The sequence below is a fragment of the Branchiostoma belcheri genome, unplaced genomic scaffold (genome assembly GCF_001625305.1).
Source record: "Branchiostoma belcheri isolate BF01 breed outbred unplaced genomic scaffold, Haploidv18h27 scaffold6, whole genome shotgun sequence".
Lineage (NCBI taxonomy): Eukaryota > Metazoa > Chordata > Leptocardii > Amphioxiformes > Branchiostomatidae > Branchiostoma > Branchiostoma belcheri.
Genome location: NW_017804242.1, coordinates 4,465,029 through 4,482,712, shown reverse-complemented (window position 1 = coordinate 4,482,712; position 17,684 = coordinate 4,465,029). Strand labels below are relative to the sequence as shown.

The window sequence follows — 17,684 nt, the reverse complement described above, 5'->3', positions numbered from 1 at the left end:
AATCCATTCAAAATGTCCAATGGTTTCTACACATCTACAAATTTCCTTGAAGTTCATAATTGGAAACAAGTGAATTGTAAGAGTGACTAAGTTGAAAAGTGATAATAGAATGTATGTCATGAGGTTCAACAAACATGCATTTTTTTTCATGGTCTGCAATGCCAAGAATTATGTGTTTCATTACAGGTATAAAAGTCAAGTTGTCAAATGTTGGTGCTGTTGAAATTAATAACTTATCAAATGCAAAGATAGCATTTAACATGGGATATGTTTTCCAGCAAGGAAAGTGTATAGGAGGTATTTTTTTTATCAAGAATGTGAAGGGTGGGGTAGTACTAGTATATGGCATTCAAGTTGACTTGAAAACCAGCCTACATACATTTGAACATCATGCATATGTAGCATGTGTAGCATGTTAATAAGATTATATGGATGACATTCGCTAGCTACTGGTATGCTGTTACACTTAGCCACTCTGTAAAAATAAAATTTTACACGAAAACTTTTGACACTCTGGCAGGGTGTTGCCCATAATAATCGTACGAATGCAAAAAAAAAAAGGTTAATAAAGTAACCCAATCACAAATCTTTCAAGATATATGCTTTAAACTTCAATTAAACAGACCACTTATAAGTCCTAGAATACAACGTAGTGCAGCTTTAATAAAAGAGATACAATTAGGTGTCAACATAGTATAACCTGGCACACTTAATAACAAAATCTGACTTATGTTTTTGATCACTTTCAAGCAAACATAAAGAATTAATAGTGATCATGAAAAATCAAGAACAAAAATGAAGTTCATCACCATACAATACTATTGAGTTTGAATATGTTTCTTATGTTTTCAGTTCGTTTTGATGATACAAATGTTTTTTTTTACAGAAGTAATAGAGAATGAATATGCTTCACAGTCTCTCGTATAGACTTTGAAAGACAGCTTGCTATCAAACACAGTGTTACCCTAAGTCCAAGAAAAGATCTGGTTGCTACATTCTAAGGAATATAGGCATGCTTTAGGGAATCTAAATTAAGGAAACTCATTGTAGTTTTATGGGACATTACATGGTATGATTTTAAACACCACCATTCTGATAGAAACATTAAAAAGTCACCGGTGTCTCTTTTTTTACCAATTCACTGTAACACATGAGACAGAGTGTAAAAGTCAAAACATCAGAGGCCTAATTCAACAATAGGGAATGCCGCATCTCCAAATAAATGATACTAAGTACACCATTGAATGTAACCCAGCTTATATAATCTTTTATATCATAACGTGCTAAAGAAGATATCTTATTACAGGATACACAATTGATTGGTAGGATATTTCTACCGCTTAAAGGTACTGATTATAATATAATTACTTATTACGAAAGTACCATAAAATGTACATTGCATATAAGGGGCACCTATCCCATAACCTCATCTATTATTATTAGCATCAAGTGCAAAGATTACAACACTGTTCAACCTTTTTGATTCCACCATAAAAACACTATACTTTACATTTGTTTCTTCTCAATGAACTAAAACAACTGCAGGTACTAGTAATTATTGTTATAGAACCATGCACACCAGTAATAATGTAAAAGTTTTCAATCAAGCATGGGTACATGGTCAATGCAAAAAAAAAGCTGTTTCCGATTTCAGTCCTGAAAAATTTGTGTCAGTAGGTAGGGACTCTCACGTTTTCAATTATTTCGACTTTTAAGTCAAAATCTTTCATGTGATCCAAACAAATACAGTTTAACAATGTAAATCTGAAAAGCATCAGGACCAGGGCTGCCTTCAGGACCTGTCCCTCTGTTTGCTTGTGTGGAAGGGCTTCATCTGACTTAGAAGATAAAAATTTGCTTATGAAATGCAAGAAATACAGAGTTACAAATTCAGATGTCAGATCAAAAATTTTATGGCACTTCTATACATGGGCTCTCTTTTTCTGACACGGTCAAGCATGGTGTAATCTCTGCCTTTGATACCAAATGAATCATGGGATACAAAATGGATGCCATGACTGACTAAGAGACTTATTCTTATTATTGAGTGGAAGATGTGATGTGATGATTGGTGGAACCCTGGTGACATCATACTGTTTTCCTGTCAGTCAACACACGCACTATTGAGCCAAGTCCTCCAACTGCAAATGCCTGCAAACAAAATAGAGGGTTTAGAAACTATTAACATACAAGACCAGGGTTCTAACTAGCCTGAATTTTTGTCCCATCTTCACAGTATTGTGAAAATTACATGGACATCATAAACTTGAATCAATTCACTACAGTGTTCATATGATCTAACTGACAAGTAAGAGAAATGACAAATTCAATATCATACGATCTCTGATCAATAATTCTAGTGCACCCAATTTTTTCTGTGGGTGCACCAGTGCACCCAAATATTTTCGTAGGTTTACGTATGTAATTAACTAAAGATGTCAAATGTATAGTTGTAGTATACAGCATATTCTTAACATCTAAGTGTCAGAAAAATAATAAAACCATTGTTATTATACTAGTGTTATAGTACTTTTCTTTAGAAATAAAACATCAGTTTCTGCTTTATAATGTTCTACTGGTTGCCACACACACAAAAAAAATGTGTACACCCAATTTTTCTAGGTTAGGACAGGGTGCACCAGTGCACCTATTCCCCAAAATGTATTCCAAGCCCTGTGAAGGAATGTTAGATGATGTTGCCAGGATAAAAGAAAGACTAGTGCACCTTTTCATGCCAGATCAAGAGTGTACTACTGCTACTGTCGTCTGTTGGGTTCTCAAAGCCTCTATAGATGTACTTCATCAGCAGGTCCAGCTGTTTGCTGTCTAGTGCCTTGATGCCTTTATCCATGTCCGACTTCTTAAAGGATAGGAGAACCCTCAGCACCAGGCTCACTGCTTGGCTCTGAAATTTAAAATATTCACAGTGTTAACATGTGTGGAAGTGGGGTCATGTGGCATAATGGTAGAGTGTTCGGCTCAGACCCTAGAGGTCCCGGGTTCAAATCCTGCCCGATGCCACCGATCTTGTGCCCTTGGGAAAGGCACTTTACATGACTCAGCAGGTGTAAATGAGTACATAGCTTTGGATGTCCCTTGGATAGGACGTTAAATGGAAGTCCTGTGTTTGGGAGAGCTACACCTCACACACGTTAAAGAACCCACCTCACTTATCGAAAAAAGTAGAGGTCCTTCTCACCGCACTTATCGAAAAGAGTAGGGGACCTTCCCGGTGTGAGTGGTTCAAACCTCACAGTCCGGTCTTACGCAGCTTGTACTTACATGTACAAAACTGGTGTGTTATGCCATTAAAGGCGGTTTACGTATATACCATACGCCAAAAAGCAGTTACTCAAGCAACTGGATATGATTTTTGGCGTATCATATTACCTGGATGTCTAACCTTCATTGACGTACGTATATACCAGTTATGCGAAACAAACAAACAAATAACTTACCTTTTCTGACTGGTTCTTGCTCCCAGTTGGAGGATTAGACAACACTCTTTTCAAAGCTTCAACATTTTCACCTGTAAGCACTTGGTTAAAGAAAAATGCTGATAGAATACTTGGTCATGGTTTTATTTTGAATACATCTAGCAGCTTATAGGTACAGAGGCAAACCACAATCTCTTCTCAAAATGCACCCAAACATTTTTGTAGGTTTACGTATGTAAAGATGTCAAATGTATACTACTATAATAGTTATACAGCATATTGTTGACATCTAAGTGTCAGAAAAACAAGAAAATCCTTGTTGTAGTATTTTTCTTTATAATATTATGAAACAATTAGTTTTTGGTTAAAATTGTATATGGTGCACCCAAACAATTTTTGTGCACCCACTGCTCCTATGATATAATTCCCAGAAATGAATTTCAAGCCCTGCTCACTCAACGTTTTCAGCATTTATTCTAGGATCTAGCTAGCCAGTTTGTTAAAGTACACCTATTCGCTTCGGTCAGATAGATATCACTGAACGTTGACATCATCGAAATTCGATCAACCACGGAAGTAAGGAAAGGGGCCAACGCCCCCCTCCCCCAACATGTTTACTTTGAAAGAAATCACGCGACCGGATATCATCTTACTTTCGTTGGAAGGCAACCATAGTTCTCTTAAGTACAAAATCGCCTTCATAACTCCATTAAAAACATTCCACCAGACCCCAAACACGCACGGAATGTACTGAGAGCAAATAAAACTTCGTAGCACTGAAATTTATGCAGAAGAGGATATTGCTGAAGAAGGCCGTTCACTTCCTGTTCGTTCGGTCCGGTGCCTGTTGGCGACTCGTCGACGTCTTCTTCGTATTTATTCTCGTCGTACTCGTCGACGTCGACCTTCCGAAACCTCGATGCCCCGGTGTTCTTCGACATGTCTTCTTAGATAAAGCAGGACGACCGTGAGACAACTTGGCAAAGTTCAGAAGTGTGAACCATGCACCTCCCAGTTTTTTCTAAGATGGCGGAAGTGGAGCCTCGTTTTCAATCAGGTTTTACGGTTCACCTCAGAAGTAGATGTATTTTTTGCACCCTAATTTCACTGCAGTTAACGGATAAAAAAGGGTTTATAAGACAAATAAATGCAATATTTTAAATGAAAGTGTAGATTTTTATCGATAGAAATATAGGAATTTGCCTATGTTGTCAGAAAATAGACAAAACAGTCAACGAAACTAGATACAAGCATTGTGGTAAAAATGTAACTTCACTGCCTACTGGGGTAAGCTACGTAATCTCGCGAGATTTTGAGCTGTGCGAGACCTCTTTTTCCCATCCTGAAAATCCAAGATGGTGGGTAGAAAATCATTCTTCAGATATCCGTGTCAATCTACGATATCTACAACGATTTTTGCATTCATATGATACACATAGAAGGCTGATATATTAAACTAATTGATGGTATATATATTTTCACGGCTTGCGCTGTCAGATCGCTTAGATTGAACTTCATCTCTGAGTCATTTTGGCCAGCATCGCCTCGGTCACAACATGCCCATACATACTTTTTTTTTTATATCGACCGTCGGCTTTATGATATATTTGATTGACACACCTTGTAGTAGATGCATTGTGGAGCAAAGCTAAGTTGATCCTATAGCCAGTCATTTGAAAAATGTGCATTGCAAGTTATGTTTTCGAACTAGTGTAAAGTGACTGTGGGGTCCCAGGGGGCCAGATAAAATTTTTGTTTTTCTATCATGTGCGTGTTGCTTTTTGTGATGATATCGTTCCAATAATTTAAATGTAAATACACCAAAGAGGACGTCCCTAACTGAAGCTAGGTACCCATTTTCACAAGTGAAACTAGTAAGGAAATAGGTGTAAATTACCTTTCCCAAGGCCATGGGATTCAAACCCAGAACCTTTGGATTCTAATAAGAGAACAACCTAAACCACACAACCATTTTACAACCTCTACATCATTATGGTACACACAGGGTTCTCTCCAAACAATGAAGCAAGGGTGCTCCCCCTTTTCCCAAAATCCTAGCACCACTCCCAAAAGTTTCAAATTCAGGGTTTTCTCTTAGTATTTCCATGAAAATTCACTAATTTTTCATCCACCGATTAGGGAGCACCTCTCCCCTAAGAATTTCTGGGAGACCCCAGGTATACATGTAACAGTGGGGGGTTATAGGCGCTACCAACTTTTTACTGGCTCCTCCCCCTAGATGATCTAACACGTTGGATGTTTCTGAAACTCCTCTAGGTCAAGATCAAGGCCCACGAGCTCCGGGGTAAGAAGAAGGAGGACCTCCTGAAGCAGCTCAGTGAGCTGAAGGAGGAGATGTCACAGCTGCGGGTTGCCAAGGTGACGGGCGGGGCCGCCTCCAAACTCTCCAAGATGTGAGTCAAGTTTAACATCTCACTCATGGACTGCACAGTTAGGAAATGTGATGGTTGGTCATATAGTTAACATGAATGGTAACTTTTGTGGTGGTTTTCTCCTATCTATATTATACCAGTCAAAGCCCTCAAATGTTAGGGCTCGCGCCCAGGGATTATTTAGGGGTATAATTTGCGTTTGAAACAACAAAATATATACAAGACATATTCGAGGTATCATGAATTTGTAGTGGAGACATCACCACAAAAACTGTGAAAAAGTTTAACGAATTTACAGTAACAAGGTCCCCAAACTTTTAAAAGTAGACTTGTATGAACAATTTAACTCTGTTGCGTGAAAGACAATTGTACCAGATGTCCTCACTTCGGGCCTTTCAGGTACTATGTAATCATATATCTACCGGACAAAAGGATCAAGGTATTCTAAATATCTGTGTTATAGTATAGACATGAATTTTGTCTCCGTCACAAAGGCAATGTTGTGAATATTTGTACATTGTTGTTGTTTCAGCCGTATCGTTCGCAAGTCCATTGCCCGTGTCATGACAGTCATCCACCAGACACAGAAGGAAAACCTCCGCAAGTTCTACAAGGTACTTCTACACTCCTCTTCATTTAGTCTTTCTTTATAATCTTCAACTGAGGTGTAGTACTAGTATGTAGCTACTAGTGTGATGCAACTTTCATATCGGTTAACTCCTATTCTTCTCAATAGGTGTGTTGGGTTCTTTAACGTGCAGAGGTTTCATGCCATAAGCTGCGGGCTTTGTGTCCCTATCTGAAAAGACGACAGAACTTTTTTCCAGTTGTGTCCAAAAACAGGCATAAACTGACAAATATTCATTGAAACTAGTCCAATCCGCCTTCGCTACTACATGTACATGTATATTATATGTGCATTTGAACAACTGTGATTTGATATGTTTGAAGTTAGAAGTCAACCCTGACCATATTTTCCCCCTTTCTTGTTTTTTTTTCTGCAGAAGAAGAAGTACATCCCTCTGGACCTGCGCTACAAGAAGACCAGAGCAATCCGGCGTTCACTTACCAAGGGCGAGAAGAACATCAAGTCCAAGAAGACACAGAAGAAGCTCCGGCTGTACCCCCTGAGGAAGTATGCCGTTAAGGAGTGACGGAGGCTGCTGTAGATCGGATCATTAAAAAGTTCATAAATAGAAGTTTGTTTTGTTTGTTTGTTCTGGGTTTGTTTGTTTGTTGACTTTGTTCATATAACCCAGTAAACTGCAGTTTTGTATACTCTGTATAAGCTGCAAAAGAGCAGATTTGCTCCACTCTAGTCTATGCCAGAAAATAACCCCTGGTCTTACTGACAAGTACTCCCATAAGTATTTCTGATGGAAAACAATGTGTGTACAAGGGCCACTGCCAGTACATTTCATTTTTCCATTGATAATATGCTGGGAAATATCCTGCTATAAAGTCATTGCATACTGTAAATCGTGAAACTTTTGTGATGGTATCCTCTCCCCTGAGAATTAATGACAGTGAATATTTAGTCCTTATATGGCTACTGTACTACAGAATAATTTTAACTGCGAAATTAGAACATAGAAAACGGTTCCTCTTTTGTGAAGTAAATCAACCCCAAAAGTTTCACAATTTACAGTAACTCACTTTGAAGCAAGTGCTGTTGTGCCTTGTAAAGCATCTGCAAAACATTCAGAACCTTTATCTGACCACCTAAAATTTAGGGAGCAGTTTGACCAGATTTTCGGCAACACCTACCTTTCTATAGTATGAATCAAATTGAGTTTGATTTCAATTTGAGTTACCGGTATTTGGGTCTGAACACGCCTAAACAATGCACACCTACTACCAAACACTTGGAGCCAACCATGGCTGAACCTCCTGTTTACACCTGGACGTTTTAAACATAGCCGAACCTTGCACAACACCAGCCGACCTTGCTCCGACCTCCTAACCATGATTGGGGGGAAATCGTGAGGCTGTACTCAGCTATGTGTGACAGTCTTAAGGTTCCTGTTCCTTTTCTATTGAATTGAACAGTTGAAACAGGGCAGATCGTATTCCAAATCATTTGGTTTTAAAGAACTGCAATGTTAGCACTTGGCATTGACTTTGGCATTGAAACCCAATACCACAAGTCAGACACTTGAATTGAAGTTTTCCAGTTGCTGCCACTTTACTCTTGAAATATTTGGACATGAACCCTATCCAATTAACCCCTTCAAGGCTCTGACTGGAATCAGCCCAATCGCTGCCTTGTATGGCAATTTCAAGTACGGTTTTTAGATCATCTCTGAACAGCCACAATTTTACAGCTGGGGTGCCATCCCATTTTCTGTGCCTCCCAAAGTCACTGTTTTGAAGAGCGAGTATGGGAGCCCCTCTAAACAAATCAATTTTCAATCTTTCTATAAATGAAAAGGTAACACCTAGCCTTCTACCAGGCACTGCGGATCGCTGGAAAAATAGTAGAAATTGGCCGAAATAAAGGAATAATATACCAGGGGAAGTAGCGGACCAGAGAAGATCCGTGGGTCGGGAATTGCATCTTCTCTGGTCGGCTACCTCCCCTGGTATATTATTCCTTTATTTCGGCAAATTTCTACTATTTTTCCAGCGATCTGCGGTGCCTGGTAGAGGCTAGCTAGCACCTTCCTAGGTAGAGTAGATGAGGTTTGGGTAAACCAATAGGTTGACTGGACAGGGTGCTCAAGTAAACTGTTGACTAACACAACTGTGAAGATTTGGTTAGGCTAATGAGGCCAGGGTGACTGATCCACAGAAGGATGTGAGAGAAAACATTAAACCCAGAAATGCCAACAAGAACTTGAAGATGGAATAACCTTGGCTGTCCTTTCTGGTAGGTTTGTTTTGTTTTGTTTTGCCTACACTTTTTTCTAGGTATTATAGACACATACTATATTAGACATACTATCTGTAGGATGTAAATTGTATGGTAATACCACAATACACATTTAGCACAAGTGGTAATACCTCACTACAATACACTTCACAAAGCACAAGTCAAACACATTTTCATAACATTGACATTTTATTTACTATTCATCCCTGAAAATACATGTATGTTGATCTTGCAGCTGGTTGATTATCAACTGCATCAGTCTCCTCACACACATTTGTGGTGGTTTTAACAATTATAAAAGCTGCCATATATAAAATTCATATTAGCTTAAGACAGCAGATACATTTTCTTTGCACCATAAAATCACAAGATTGTCTTCAAATCATAATGTATACTCTACTAATCTTTTAACACAATTCAGACAATGAGAACTGGCACATCAACATAATTGGGTGGTGTATATTGACAAATGGTTGGCAGTGTACATATGAAATCAAAATGATGTTTGGTCACTACACCTGTTTAACGTTTGCCAAGCAGTTACACACACAATGGTGACAATGGACAAAAATATCACTGGTCTTCTGTAGTTGGTAATGAAATACTTTGCTGCATCTTTTTTTCTAATCAATGCTTGTAATTTGACTACAATTTGATACTGTAAATGCATTTACTTGGCATTGGTTTTATTTTGTGAAATGAGCCTGAGGGATTAGGAGGTTTTCACTGTGTTTGAAGTTCACAGTTACCAGTTAAAATAATTCTGTAGTACAGTCAAACTACAAAACACATATTTAAGGTGTTATGATTTTGTGGTAACATGTCACCACTGCGAAAGTATATGCACTTACAGTAAATCTATACTACATGTCTGACAGTCTCGGTCTATCTCTTCCTGGTCTTCTTGGTTGGCGGTGGTGTAGTCCTGGTCCTCTTGGTTGGCGGTGATGTAGCTGTCTCCTTACTTGGCACAACTCTCTCACAAATGTGTTCTAGTGGTCTCGGTTTACCTCTGGTTACTGGCTGAGAACAATGAACTATCGCTACATGCCATATCGGCTTGTCCATGTCAAAGAAAGACATCTTGTCATAGCCTTTTGCTGTGATTTGGTCCATGGCTTCTTGTTGCAGCTTCTTGACATCAGACCTCTTTGTTGTATGTTTCAATTCGAAGATGTACTGGACCTGTTTTCTTGCTGTGACCACGCATATGTCTGCACGACCCGAAGCAGTCTGCGGCTCTGATATTGGTCTGTTGTTAGATATGTACAACGCCGTGTGGAATATGATGTGGACATACCCTTCTTTATCGTTTATATGCTTTGAGGCGTCATATGGGATCGACGTGACGAGGTCAGCCATCTTAGCTACGAAGTAGTCGGGCCTTTCTTCGTCGAGGTCGGTAGATATGCCGAGGAATTTGTTGTTGTTTCTCTGGAGTAGGTTTGGTGCTTCACACAAGTACTGCACGTTTGGTGAGTACACGCCTTCACCTTTCTCCAGAAGGTAGTTGTCTACTAGCCTGTACTTGAAGCTGTCCTTGATCATGTCGTCAGGGTCACAGTTTTCGTTGTACTCGTCCAGCCAGGCCTTCAGGTCCCCGTCGGTGATGTCCTGGATGTCCCAGAGGTCGTGCTCGGAGTTGGTCTTCTTCAGGACGTCGCTGTACTTGGCGATCAGTCTGGTCAGGACGTACCAGTGGGCGTCCGTGAAGTGGTCGGTGTTGAACCGCGGGCGTCTCTGCCCCTCCCAGTCCCCGCCCATCTCGGCCAGGTAGACCAGTCTGCCTATCGCTCCCCCCGTGGTGCGGAAGATGTCGATTAAATCCTTATCTGAAGGCACCCAGTCTGTTTCTCTCACGATCTCCCAAAGCTTGCGTATATCACTGGGGCTCCTGAGGGTATAGAGATAGCGTTCTTTGTACTTACTGTCGTTGAGGGAGGGGTATTGGATGTACTTCTCCAGGATGTCTTCGTACCCTGCGTGTTGGTAGGCCAAGGCTATAACAGACCGGGTACTACCCGTGAGCCAGCCCAGGGCGTCCCGGGACTCCCCTATTGCACACAGCTGTTTGACAAAGTTTTCCCCTTGTATCTGCTTGTCTCTATGCTCGTGTGTTTTGATGTAAGCCTCTTGCAGCTCGTCCACGGCGATTATTGGCCTCCTCCCAGCGGAGGCTAGAAAGCTGATCATTTCGTTGATATCCCTCCGTGTGATCTGTTGTACTTCAGCGGGGAGGGAGTTCAGTTTTTCCCGCAGAGGTTGGCACTTTAGTACCTCCTCATACAAGGCTTCGGAGGGAAGTTTGAGACCACTTGAACACAATACGTACGCTGTGATGAATCTATCGTCTAGTTTCCTCCGGACTACTTGTCGGAGAGACTCGATCAAAAACGTTTTACCGACCGACTTCCACCCAGTGAGAAGGACCCCATTGTGATTGTGCCTGCCTTTGTACAACGAGTAAATGGAATGAATTAAGGTGTCAACGCTGGCCCGATTTCTGTCAGAGACGAAGTATGGTCCGATATTTTCTTTGGGATCATTCTGAAGTTCTTCCCAACACTGGTAGAAAGTTTCTGAGAAGTGTCTCTGGTCCCTAAAGTCGATAGTCGTGGAGGTCATTCTGGACAGGGTAAAACGCAACTCGATACCTGGCAACAATGAACTTTGTTCTGGCAGTGGTTCAATTCCCCGCGTCCTCTGAAGGACCCTTGGTCGTTATATCCGCATGTTTGGTCTTGACCTTCGCCTGGCGTCTGGTAGAGGTCCTTGGAGTTTTGAAGAAATGTAAATCCGCCGTTTCATCCTGGCAAACGTCCATATGTTCAGCTGCTTGTGGAAGGTGGACTCAAACTGCCGTGTCGGTCGCTAACATAATTTGCGCCTGGTAATTGGGAGGGCGACGCGATGAGTCACAACATAAACAGCTCAACATGGCGGGTCGCGGTTACACAAAATCGATGGCAGGATTCAGTTCTAGAGCGTAGCTCTGGGATATCAAAACCTCGCAACCAGAGGTCAACAAGGTCCCCGTTAACGAAATAAGCAGCAGATGATAAGGACAAAGAACTGTCAGTCCACCCACCGCACATGGCCCCGGGAGGACGCCATGTTTTGTTGTTTGGCTTGGCGTGGCCTCCCTCATTTGCATTAAGGTTGTGGACTGCACCACTCTACCGGTAGGGGGGATTAAACAATGGCTGACGTATGAGAGTCGACAGATTTTGCTGTGTATTAGTAGTGACCTACATAATGTCCTTGATAGCAAGGAGGTATTGGCATAGGAAAAGTGAAATATGCGTGCTATTCCATGTGACTTAGGCTGAAGCTCTTTAAGGGTTCTATAATTTTATGTGCCTAAAAAGGGTATTAATTGGCCAGAGAAGATAGCCGGCCAGAGAAGCTGCAATGGAGCTTCTCTGGCCGGCTATCTTCTCTGGTCGGCTATCTTCTCTGGCCAATTAATACCCTTTTTAGGCCGATTTCTACGATTTATTCACCCCGCAAAAGAAGTCTGGTGGAGACTAAGGAGAATCACTGATCTGGGAGTAAAGCGGCGATACATTCGTCCATCTCCAAGAGGAATTCCATTCCGATTGATCCTTAGGGATCAACCCCATTATAATCACCTGAAGACAAATGCAGTACACCATTTCCTTCATTGTCTGTAGACGGATGAGATAAATACACAGGGGACGCCGAGTAAACAATGGAATGCCCCATGTGAATCGGGAGGAGGGATCATTTATACATACTAGAGGAAGTTCCAGTTGATAGTCAATGATTTTGTCATCCTGTCTGTCAAATAGTCTTGTATGTTATCAGACTTAAGTCGCACTACATGTATCACGATCATGAATGAACGAGCACGACTTGAAGTGTTGTGTTAGCCTCACTTACGGGACTTATTTATATCCTAGATTTGTGGACAATGTAATTCAATCCTTAGTTAAAGGATGGGCGGAGCGAGTTTATGTGGATTTGGTACAGCCCCGCCCTCCCAAGGATTTTGTTGGCATCCCGAGGGCGACAGACTTGAAGTTGTGCATGTTATTTCATAGCAAAAGCGGTAATGTATTTCAAATATAGTCTCTAGCAAACACACTAACGAACTCCGGGAAAGACAACCTTCGACCGAAGCCTCTAAATTCACTTCATTTACACAGACCTATAGCTAGAGTATGAATTACTTGTAAGCCACAATACACGTTGCACACACTTGAGATGGAAGTATGCCTACAAAGGAGTATGAATTTACCTAGCGCCATGCCAAGCTAATGATAGTGTCTCCTTCGGCAATGAAAATGTCGCCATGCATATGTTACATAATCACTTGATGCACATGTATTAAGGATGCCACACGTTTTGCCCTTCTACGCATATTTATTCAAAAGCACACTTCAAGAACGAAAATGGTTTAGACAACAGCAACAAAAAGACTTCTATTCACACTTCTCAATAGAACACACAGCACAAACATTATTGTTCAACACTTCCACTATTACAAAATACAGGCATCACCAAAGTGGCAAAGAAGCACACGTGAAACAAAAAGCACCCATAACAATCAACATCTTCTATATTATTTTCGGTCAAGCAAAGGTACTGGCAGTGTTGGCGTATACAAATAAATAAATAAAAACAAACATTTCTTCCATGTCTTTTCACACTTCATGGTCTCCATACATAATATAGTGATGGTCTCTTCTGTATGATACTCATAATATTTCTCAACAGTTTCTGAATAAAATCAAACAAACTTGATAACGCAAACTTCTCAAGTACCTAACATTGACGTTATGACACACATTAAGTTCACTCATCCATATTCTCATCTGAACAGTATCCACTCGGAGTGCTTCCTCTATCAGTGTCTCTGTTTCTTAGCCGCGGTCTTCGTCTTGGGGTCGAAGGCTCATCCCTTGTCGAACCACTGTCTTCCCTTGGTTGGCTCCTCCTCTTTTTCCTGCCGCTGCTACTTCTCCACGCCCACGTGCTACCTGTGCGAGTCGTCCTGGGAGACACTACCAGGTACATGGTGTTGGGGTCATTGTCACTCACGGGCTCTGACATCGCTGCTAGCTCCTCACTGTCGTAGATGTGTAGACAGAATGAACCTGATTTTGTCTGCACTTGAACTTCGTCACAGTCGTGTTGAGATGTTCGTGACGGTTGGAAACCCCACTCCACGTCGTCGTCTCCGTATGACGCCACGTACACGAAAGCCAACAAGACCGAGGTGAAGAGATTGTTCGCCTGGTGTCGGAATAGCTGGAGTTGTTCAATCCTGTCGACCCTGTCTCGCACTTTCTCTAACAGGAAGTTGATGTCGCGGCAGTGACCCAGCTGGTAGGTGAGTCCTTGGAAGGTGTGCCTGTTGTATGTGAGGAGTTTGGGGGCGTGGGCCAGGAACTGTGCGTTGGGGTTGTACGTGCCCTCGGCTTGTTCTAACAGCTCGTCATCTACCAGTTTGACCTTGGCGTCCGTCATGGCGACGTGATCGGGCCCCTGGAGCGGGAAGCGCTTCAGCCACAACGTCAGCTCTCCCTCCGTGACGGGTTCAAGGTCCCAGAAGTCCCGCTCGGGAAGGCGGGAGGCGTACTTGTAGAGCAGACATTCCAAGATGTCCCAGTGGACGTCTGTGAAGTTCTCGCAGTCCGGGAGTCTGACTCGGTCCTGGCCTTTCTTCTCCACGAACACGGCTATCTTCCCGACGACACCCCCCGTGGCGTGGAAGATCCTGTCCACCTGTGCTGCGAACGGCGGCTTACCCGTGAGTGTCTCCACTAACTTTCCCACTTCTCCCTTCTTTCTCAGTGCGTACAGGCGGTGCACGTTGTACTTGGTGTCGTTGAGGGACGGGTATTGTACGTACCCTCCCAGGATGTTACTGAAGGTGTCGCGTTGGAAGGCGAGAATCGTGACCAGGCGGGAGCTACCGGTGAGCCAGCCCAGGGCGTTCTTCGACTCACCTATGGAGTAAATCTGTTCTACAAACAGACGGCTTCTTCGCAGCCTTTCGTGGTCTGTTTCTCCCACCTTCACGTACAGGTCCTGGATTTCGTCCACCACCACGACTGGAATGTAAGACTTCTCGTACAGCAAGTCAAGCACCACGCTGATGTCCCGTGAAGCACTACCCTCTCCTTCCCCCTCCTCACTGGCCTTGAGCCCCAAACTCTTCGCCTTTCTCCACAGGGCTTCGGAAGGTAACTCCCACCGCTCTGCACAGTCCACGTACACGGATACGATCTGTTTCCCCCCAAACTCCACAGCAGACAACGCCTCCAACAAACTGCAGAGTAACGTTGTCTTACCGACTCCCCTTCTGCCGACCAGGAGTATGTTGTTGCGGTTGTGCCTCCCCTGTAAGACCGAGTACACGGAGTCTATGAGGTCGAGCAACACACCTTTGTTTTCCTCCGATAGGAAGTATCTGGGGTTACCTTTGCCCTGTGTCCTTTTCCACGCTTGCAACGCCTTCTCTCTCAGTTCGGCCGGCCCGGACCTGTGCGGGAGGTCCCCTACAGACGATCCTGCACCCTCCAGTCCGCCCCTGCTTGCCTCTTTTCCCAACAGGTTCCCCATCTTGGTCCTAAACCAGCCGGGACCGTCAAACGTTGCTCAAAACCGACGCCGAGGTCGAACTCGATTGTGTACAAAAATGGCGTACGCTGCCTGGGCATGCCCCACGTGACGTCATTGTCTACACAAAAAACGCAGTACCACAGCGCCCCCTTGCAACTGACATATAAACTGCGGGCGTTTTCTTATATTAGCCTGGATGTAGCCACATATACATACCAGCGCTTCTATATTAGCCTCCACCATGGCTTTCTACGGGAATACGAATCGTAGAATTCGGCAAAAAAAGATACTAGTAGTAAAATTGGCCAAGGGAGTCAGGTCGCGGGGAGGTAGTTTCTTTCCCTCCGAACTGCGAGGCCAGTCAAACCTACAAGGCGGCCAAACTCCCCTGGCAAATATATTCTCCCATATGTAGCCAGCGTAGTTAGTCTGGTAGAGACTACATGTACTTCTATATTATGATTTGCTGATGTTGTAGTCATATGTTTGGACAAATAAAACTTCAAGCTGGCCCTGGTGCCCCAAGCCCACTCAGTATGTTAAGACCTTGTTGCGCTCTCACAGCAATTTTTACTGGAAAGGTTTTATAAAAGGGTCCAGACAGTTACAGTATTTTGTTATTTTACTACTTGGTATTTTGGGGTAGCCAAAACGCAGAGAAACCGGTGGCTCTCGCTTGCCTTTCAAGTGAGTATAAAAAAAAGTGTTTTTTTTTTTTACTTTAGGCCATGTTGATTTGATTTTATGGATGACATCCTCCGGGAGCCCCAAAACTGATGCGCGCGTGCGAATAAAATAAAGTTTTGCAAAAAAAAAGTTGTTTTCATTTTGAAATGTACGCGGTCATGAGGGTTGAACAAATGGGACAGAATATGGTTTGGCGAATAATCTAGTCTTCAAGTTCATTTCTTTACAATTTCGTCTTTTTTCGTTTGATTTTGGCATTCTACGACATTGGTATAGTTTTTACTTATTTTTTTTGTAACTTACGGTATATTTTTGCTCATTTTGCAACTGTTTTGTACGATTTACAGTGTCGTTGATTTTTTTTTGTATGTATGGTTGAAAACTTTTTTTTTTTTGGAAACGGCCGAAAATTCATGCGCGCGCGGATGTCATCCATATAATCAAATCAACATGGCCTTATGTGTAACACGCACGTTACCGTTGTTTACCACTACGTGCTTTTACCTTTGAAACTGCGCATCGGGAATTTGGGACTTCAGCGAAGCTATTACATGTAGTTCTTTCAGTACGACCAGGCTGAGTCGGCTGTCTACTTGGATCAGGGCCAGTTAATTCCCCAATATGCGTGCTTTAATCTCATTTTAAAAGGCTTCAAGTTCAGAAAGTTGGCTGCTCTGAAAGCCTGGCCATTTGCCGACTAATTCCCGCCGTGTGCATGTTCTTGTGTGATACCACTCCCAAAGTTCCACGGTGTACGTGTGGCTAACGATAAGAGAGAATTTTTCTTCCGGCGCCGTCTGATACCGGAATCCGTCAGACCTGATTTTAATTCCGGGGGAAGAAAGGCGGGTCGCTTCCCGGACACCACTTCACTCTAGGCGTTTTTGTCGGGCTTTCTGTTTTATACTGGTATAATTTTTTTTCTTACGCCAGCCAAATGGCAAATGGTGACTGTCTTTCCAATTTGAAACTGCTTTGCCAATTTGATACCGTATTGCCAATTTGATACTCTCTTGCCAATGTAATATGCTGTCTTGCAGCCGCCTAAAGATCTGCTTGGAGATAAACTTCGCTCCTGTAAGTAGTCGTGACTGCTGTGTTTATGCAGTAATCATATCCACACACTCTGCTGACTCGTTTAAAGGTCGGGGATGAGTGGGCTATTTTCCTAAGTGAATGCCATGTAGAGAGCAATGCACACGTCTTCTACCCCCCCTCAACATTGGTCCCTGCTAGAAATCTACTGGATGAGTGACGAATCTCGCCCCCCCCCATATTTCTTTGAACAGGATACCCCCCCCCCCGGTCAGGATATCTACAAGTTTCGCATATAGGAGACCAGGCAAGTTGTTCTTTTGTTGCAATGTAATCCCGCTGAATAATATATAGGTTCAATGAATAAAGATAGAAATAGATTTCTTTAATTTTGCTGACGGGACTTTGTGTATGTCGTGGTCACATCCGTCAAAGCAGACTGTGAACCAACCACCGACAACGATCGATCAAGACTTAGAGTCAGTCCTTTCGGTAACAAGACAGGTACATGTTGTGCGACACATGGACGACTGTCGTGCGACACCGTGATGCACGACTATGCTCCAGGTTAAGATCGTGCGACAATGTGTCCGGGTCCTTACTTTTATGTAGCCTCCATAGCATGCCAAAAACTGGGGGTCTTCAGGGTCTTTGGGAGCTTTTATGTGC

General features: G+C 42.7%; 4 protein-coding genes across 4 annotated transcripts; 1 reads left to right on the top strand and 3 right to left on the bottom strand.

Annotated features, from left to right (window-relative positions):
- Positions 1-631: 631 nt before the first annotated feature.
- On the bottom strand, positions 632-4,503 carry LOC109482601 (actin-related protein 2/3 complex subunit 5-like). The gene is made up of 4 exons (XM_019785390.1): positions 4,239-4,503; positions 3,459-3,531; positions 2,726-2,905; positions 632-2,151 (listed from the first exon to the last, which is right to left on the bottom strand). Exons 1-4 carry the CDS (start codon positions 4,376-4,378, stop codon positions 2,089-2,091), a joined length of 456 nt encoding a protein of 151 aa, XP_019640949.1. The 5' UTR covers positions 4,379-4,503; the 3' UTR covers positions 632-2,088.
- Positions 4,504-4,721: 218 nt separating this feature from the next.
- On the top strand, positions 4,722-7,029 carry LOC109482334 (60S ribosomal protein L35-like). The gene is made up of 4 exons (XM_019785015.1): positions 4,722-4,795; positions 5,715-5,851; positions 6,363-6,444; positions 6,835-7,029. The coding sequence occupies exons 1-4, from the start codon at positions 4,793-4,795 to the stop codon at positions 6,982-6,984; spliced, it is 372 nt and encodes a 123-aa protein (XP_019640574.1). The 5' UTR covers positions 4,722-4,792; the 3' UTR covers positions 6,985-7,029.
- Positions 7,030-8,909: 1,880 nt separating this feature from the next.
- On the bottom strand, positions 8,910-11,864 carry LOC109482661. Its single transcript, XM_019785484.1, has one exon. It carries the CDS (start codon positions 11,325-11,327, stop codon positions 9,588-9,590), a length of 1,740 nt encoding a protein of 579 aa, XP_019641043.1. The 5' UTR covers positions 11,328-11,864; the 3' UTR covers positions 8,910-9,587.
- A 1,493-nt stretch (positions 11,865-13,357) lies between these two features.
- Positions 13,358-15,426, bottom strand: LOC109482634. Its single transcript, XM_019785439.1, has one exon. It carries the CDS (start codon positions 15,291-15,293, stop codon positions 13,521-13,523), a length of 1,773 nt encoding a protein of 590 aa, XP_019640998.1. The 5' UTR covers positions 15,294-15,426; the 3' UTR covers positions 13,358-13,520.
- Between the last annotated feature and the right edge of the window lie 2,258 nt (positions 15,427-17,684).

Excerpts from the sequence above, each read along its gene's own strand:
- LOC109482334 (XM_019785015.1), top strand. Across the intron at positions 5,852-6,362 it reads GCCTCCAAACTCTCCAAGAT|CCGTATCGTTCGCAAGTCCA; the intron begins GTGAGTCAAGTT and ends TTGTTGTTTCAG. Across the intron at positions 6,445-6,834 it reads ACCTCCGCAAGTTCTACAAG|AAGAAGAAGTACATCCCTCT; the intron begins GTACTTCTACAC and ends TTTTTTCTGCAG.
- LOC109482601 (XM_019785390.1), bottom strand. The coding sequence starts at position 4,378 with ATGTCGAAGAACACCGGGGCATCGAGGTTTCGGAAGGTCGACGTCGAC. Across the intron at positions 3,532-4,238 it reads GTGAACGGCCTTCTTCAGCA|AGGTGAAAATGTTGAAGCTT; the intron begins ATATCCTCTTCT and ends CCAAGTGCTTAC. Across the intron at positions 2,152-2,725 it reads TCTTGATCTGGCATGAAAAG|GCATTTGCAGTTGGAGGACT; the intron begins GTGCACTAGTCT and ends TTTTGTTTGCAG.
- LOC109482661 (XM_019785484.1), bottom strand. The coding sequence starts at position 11,327 with ATGACCTCCACGACTATCGACTTTAGGGACCAGAGACACTTCTCAGAA.
- LOC109482634 (XM_019785439.1), bottom strand. The coding sequence starts at position 15,293 with ATGGGGAACCTGTTGGGAAAAGAGGCAAGCAGGGGCGGACTGGAGGGT.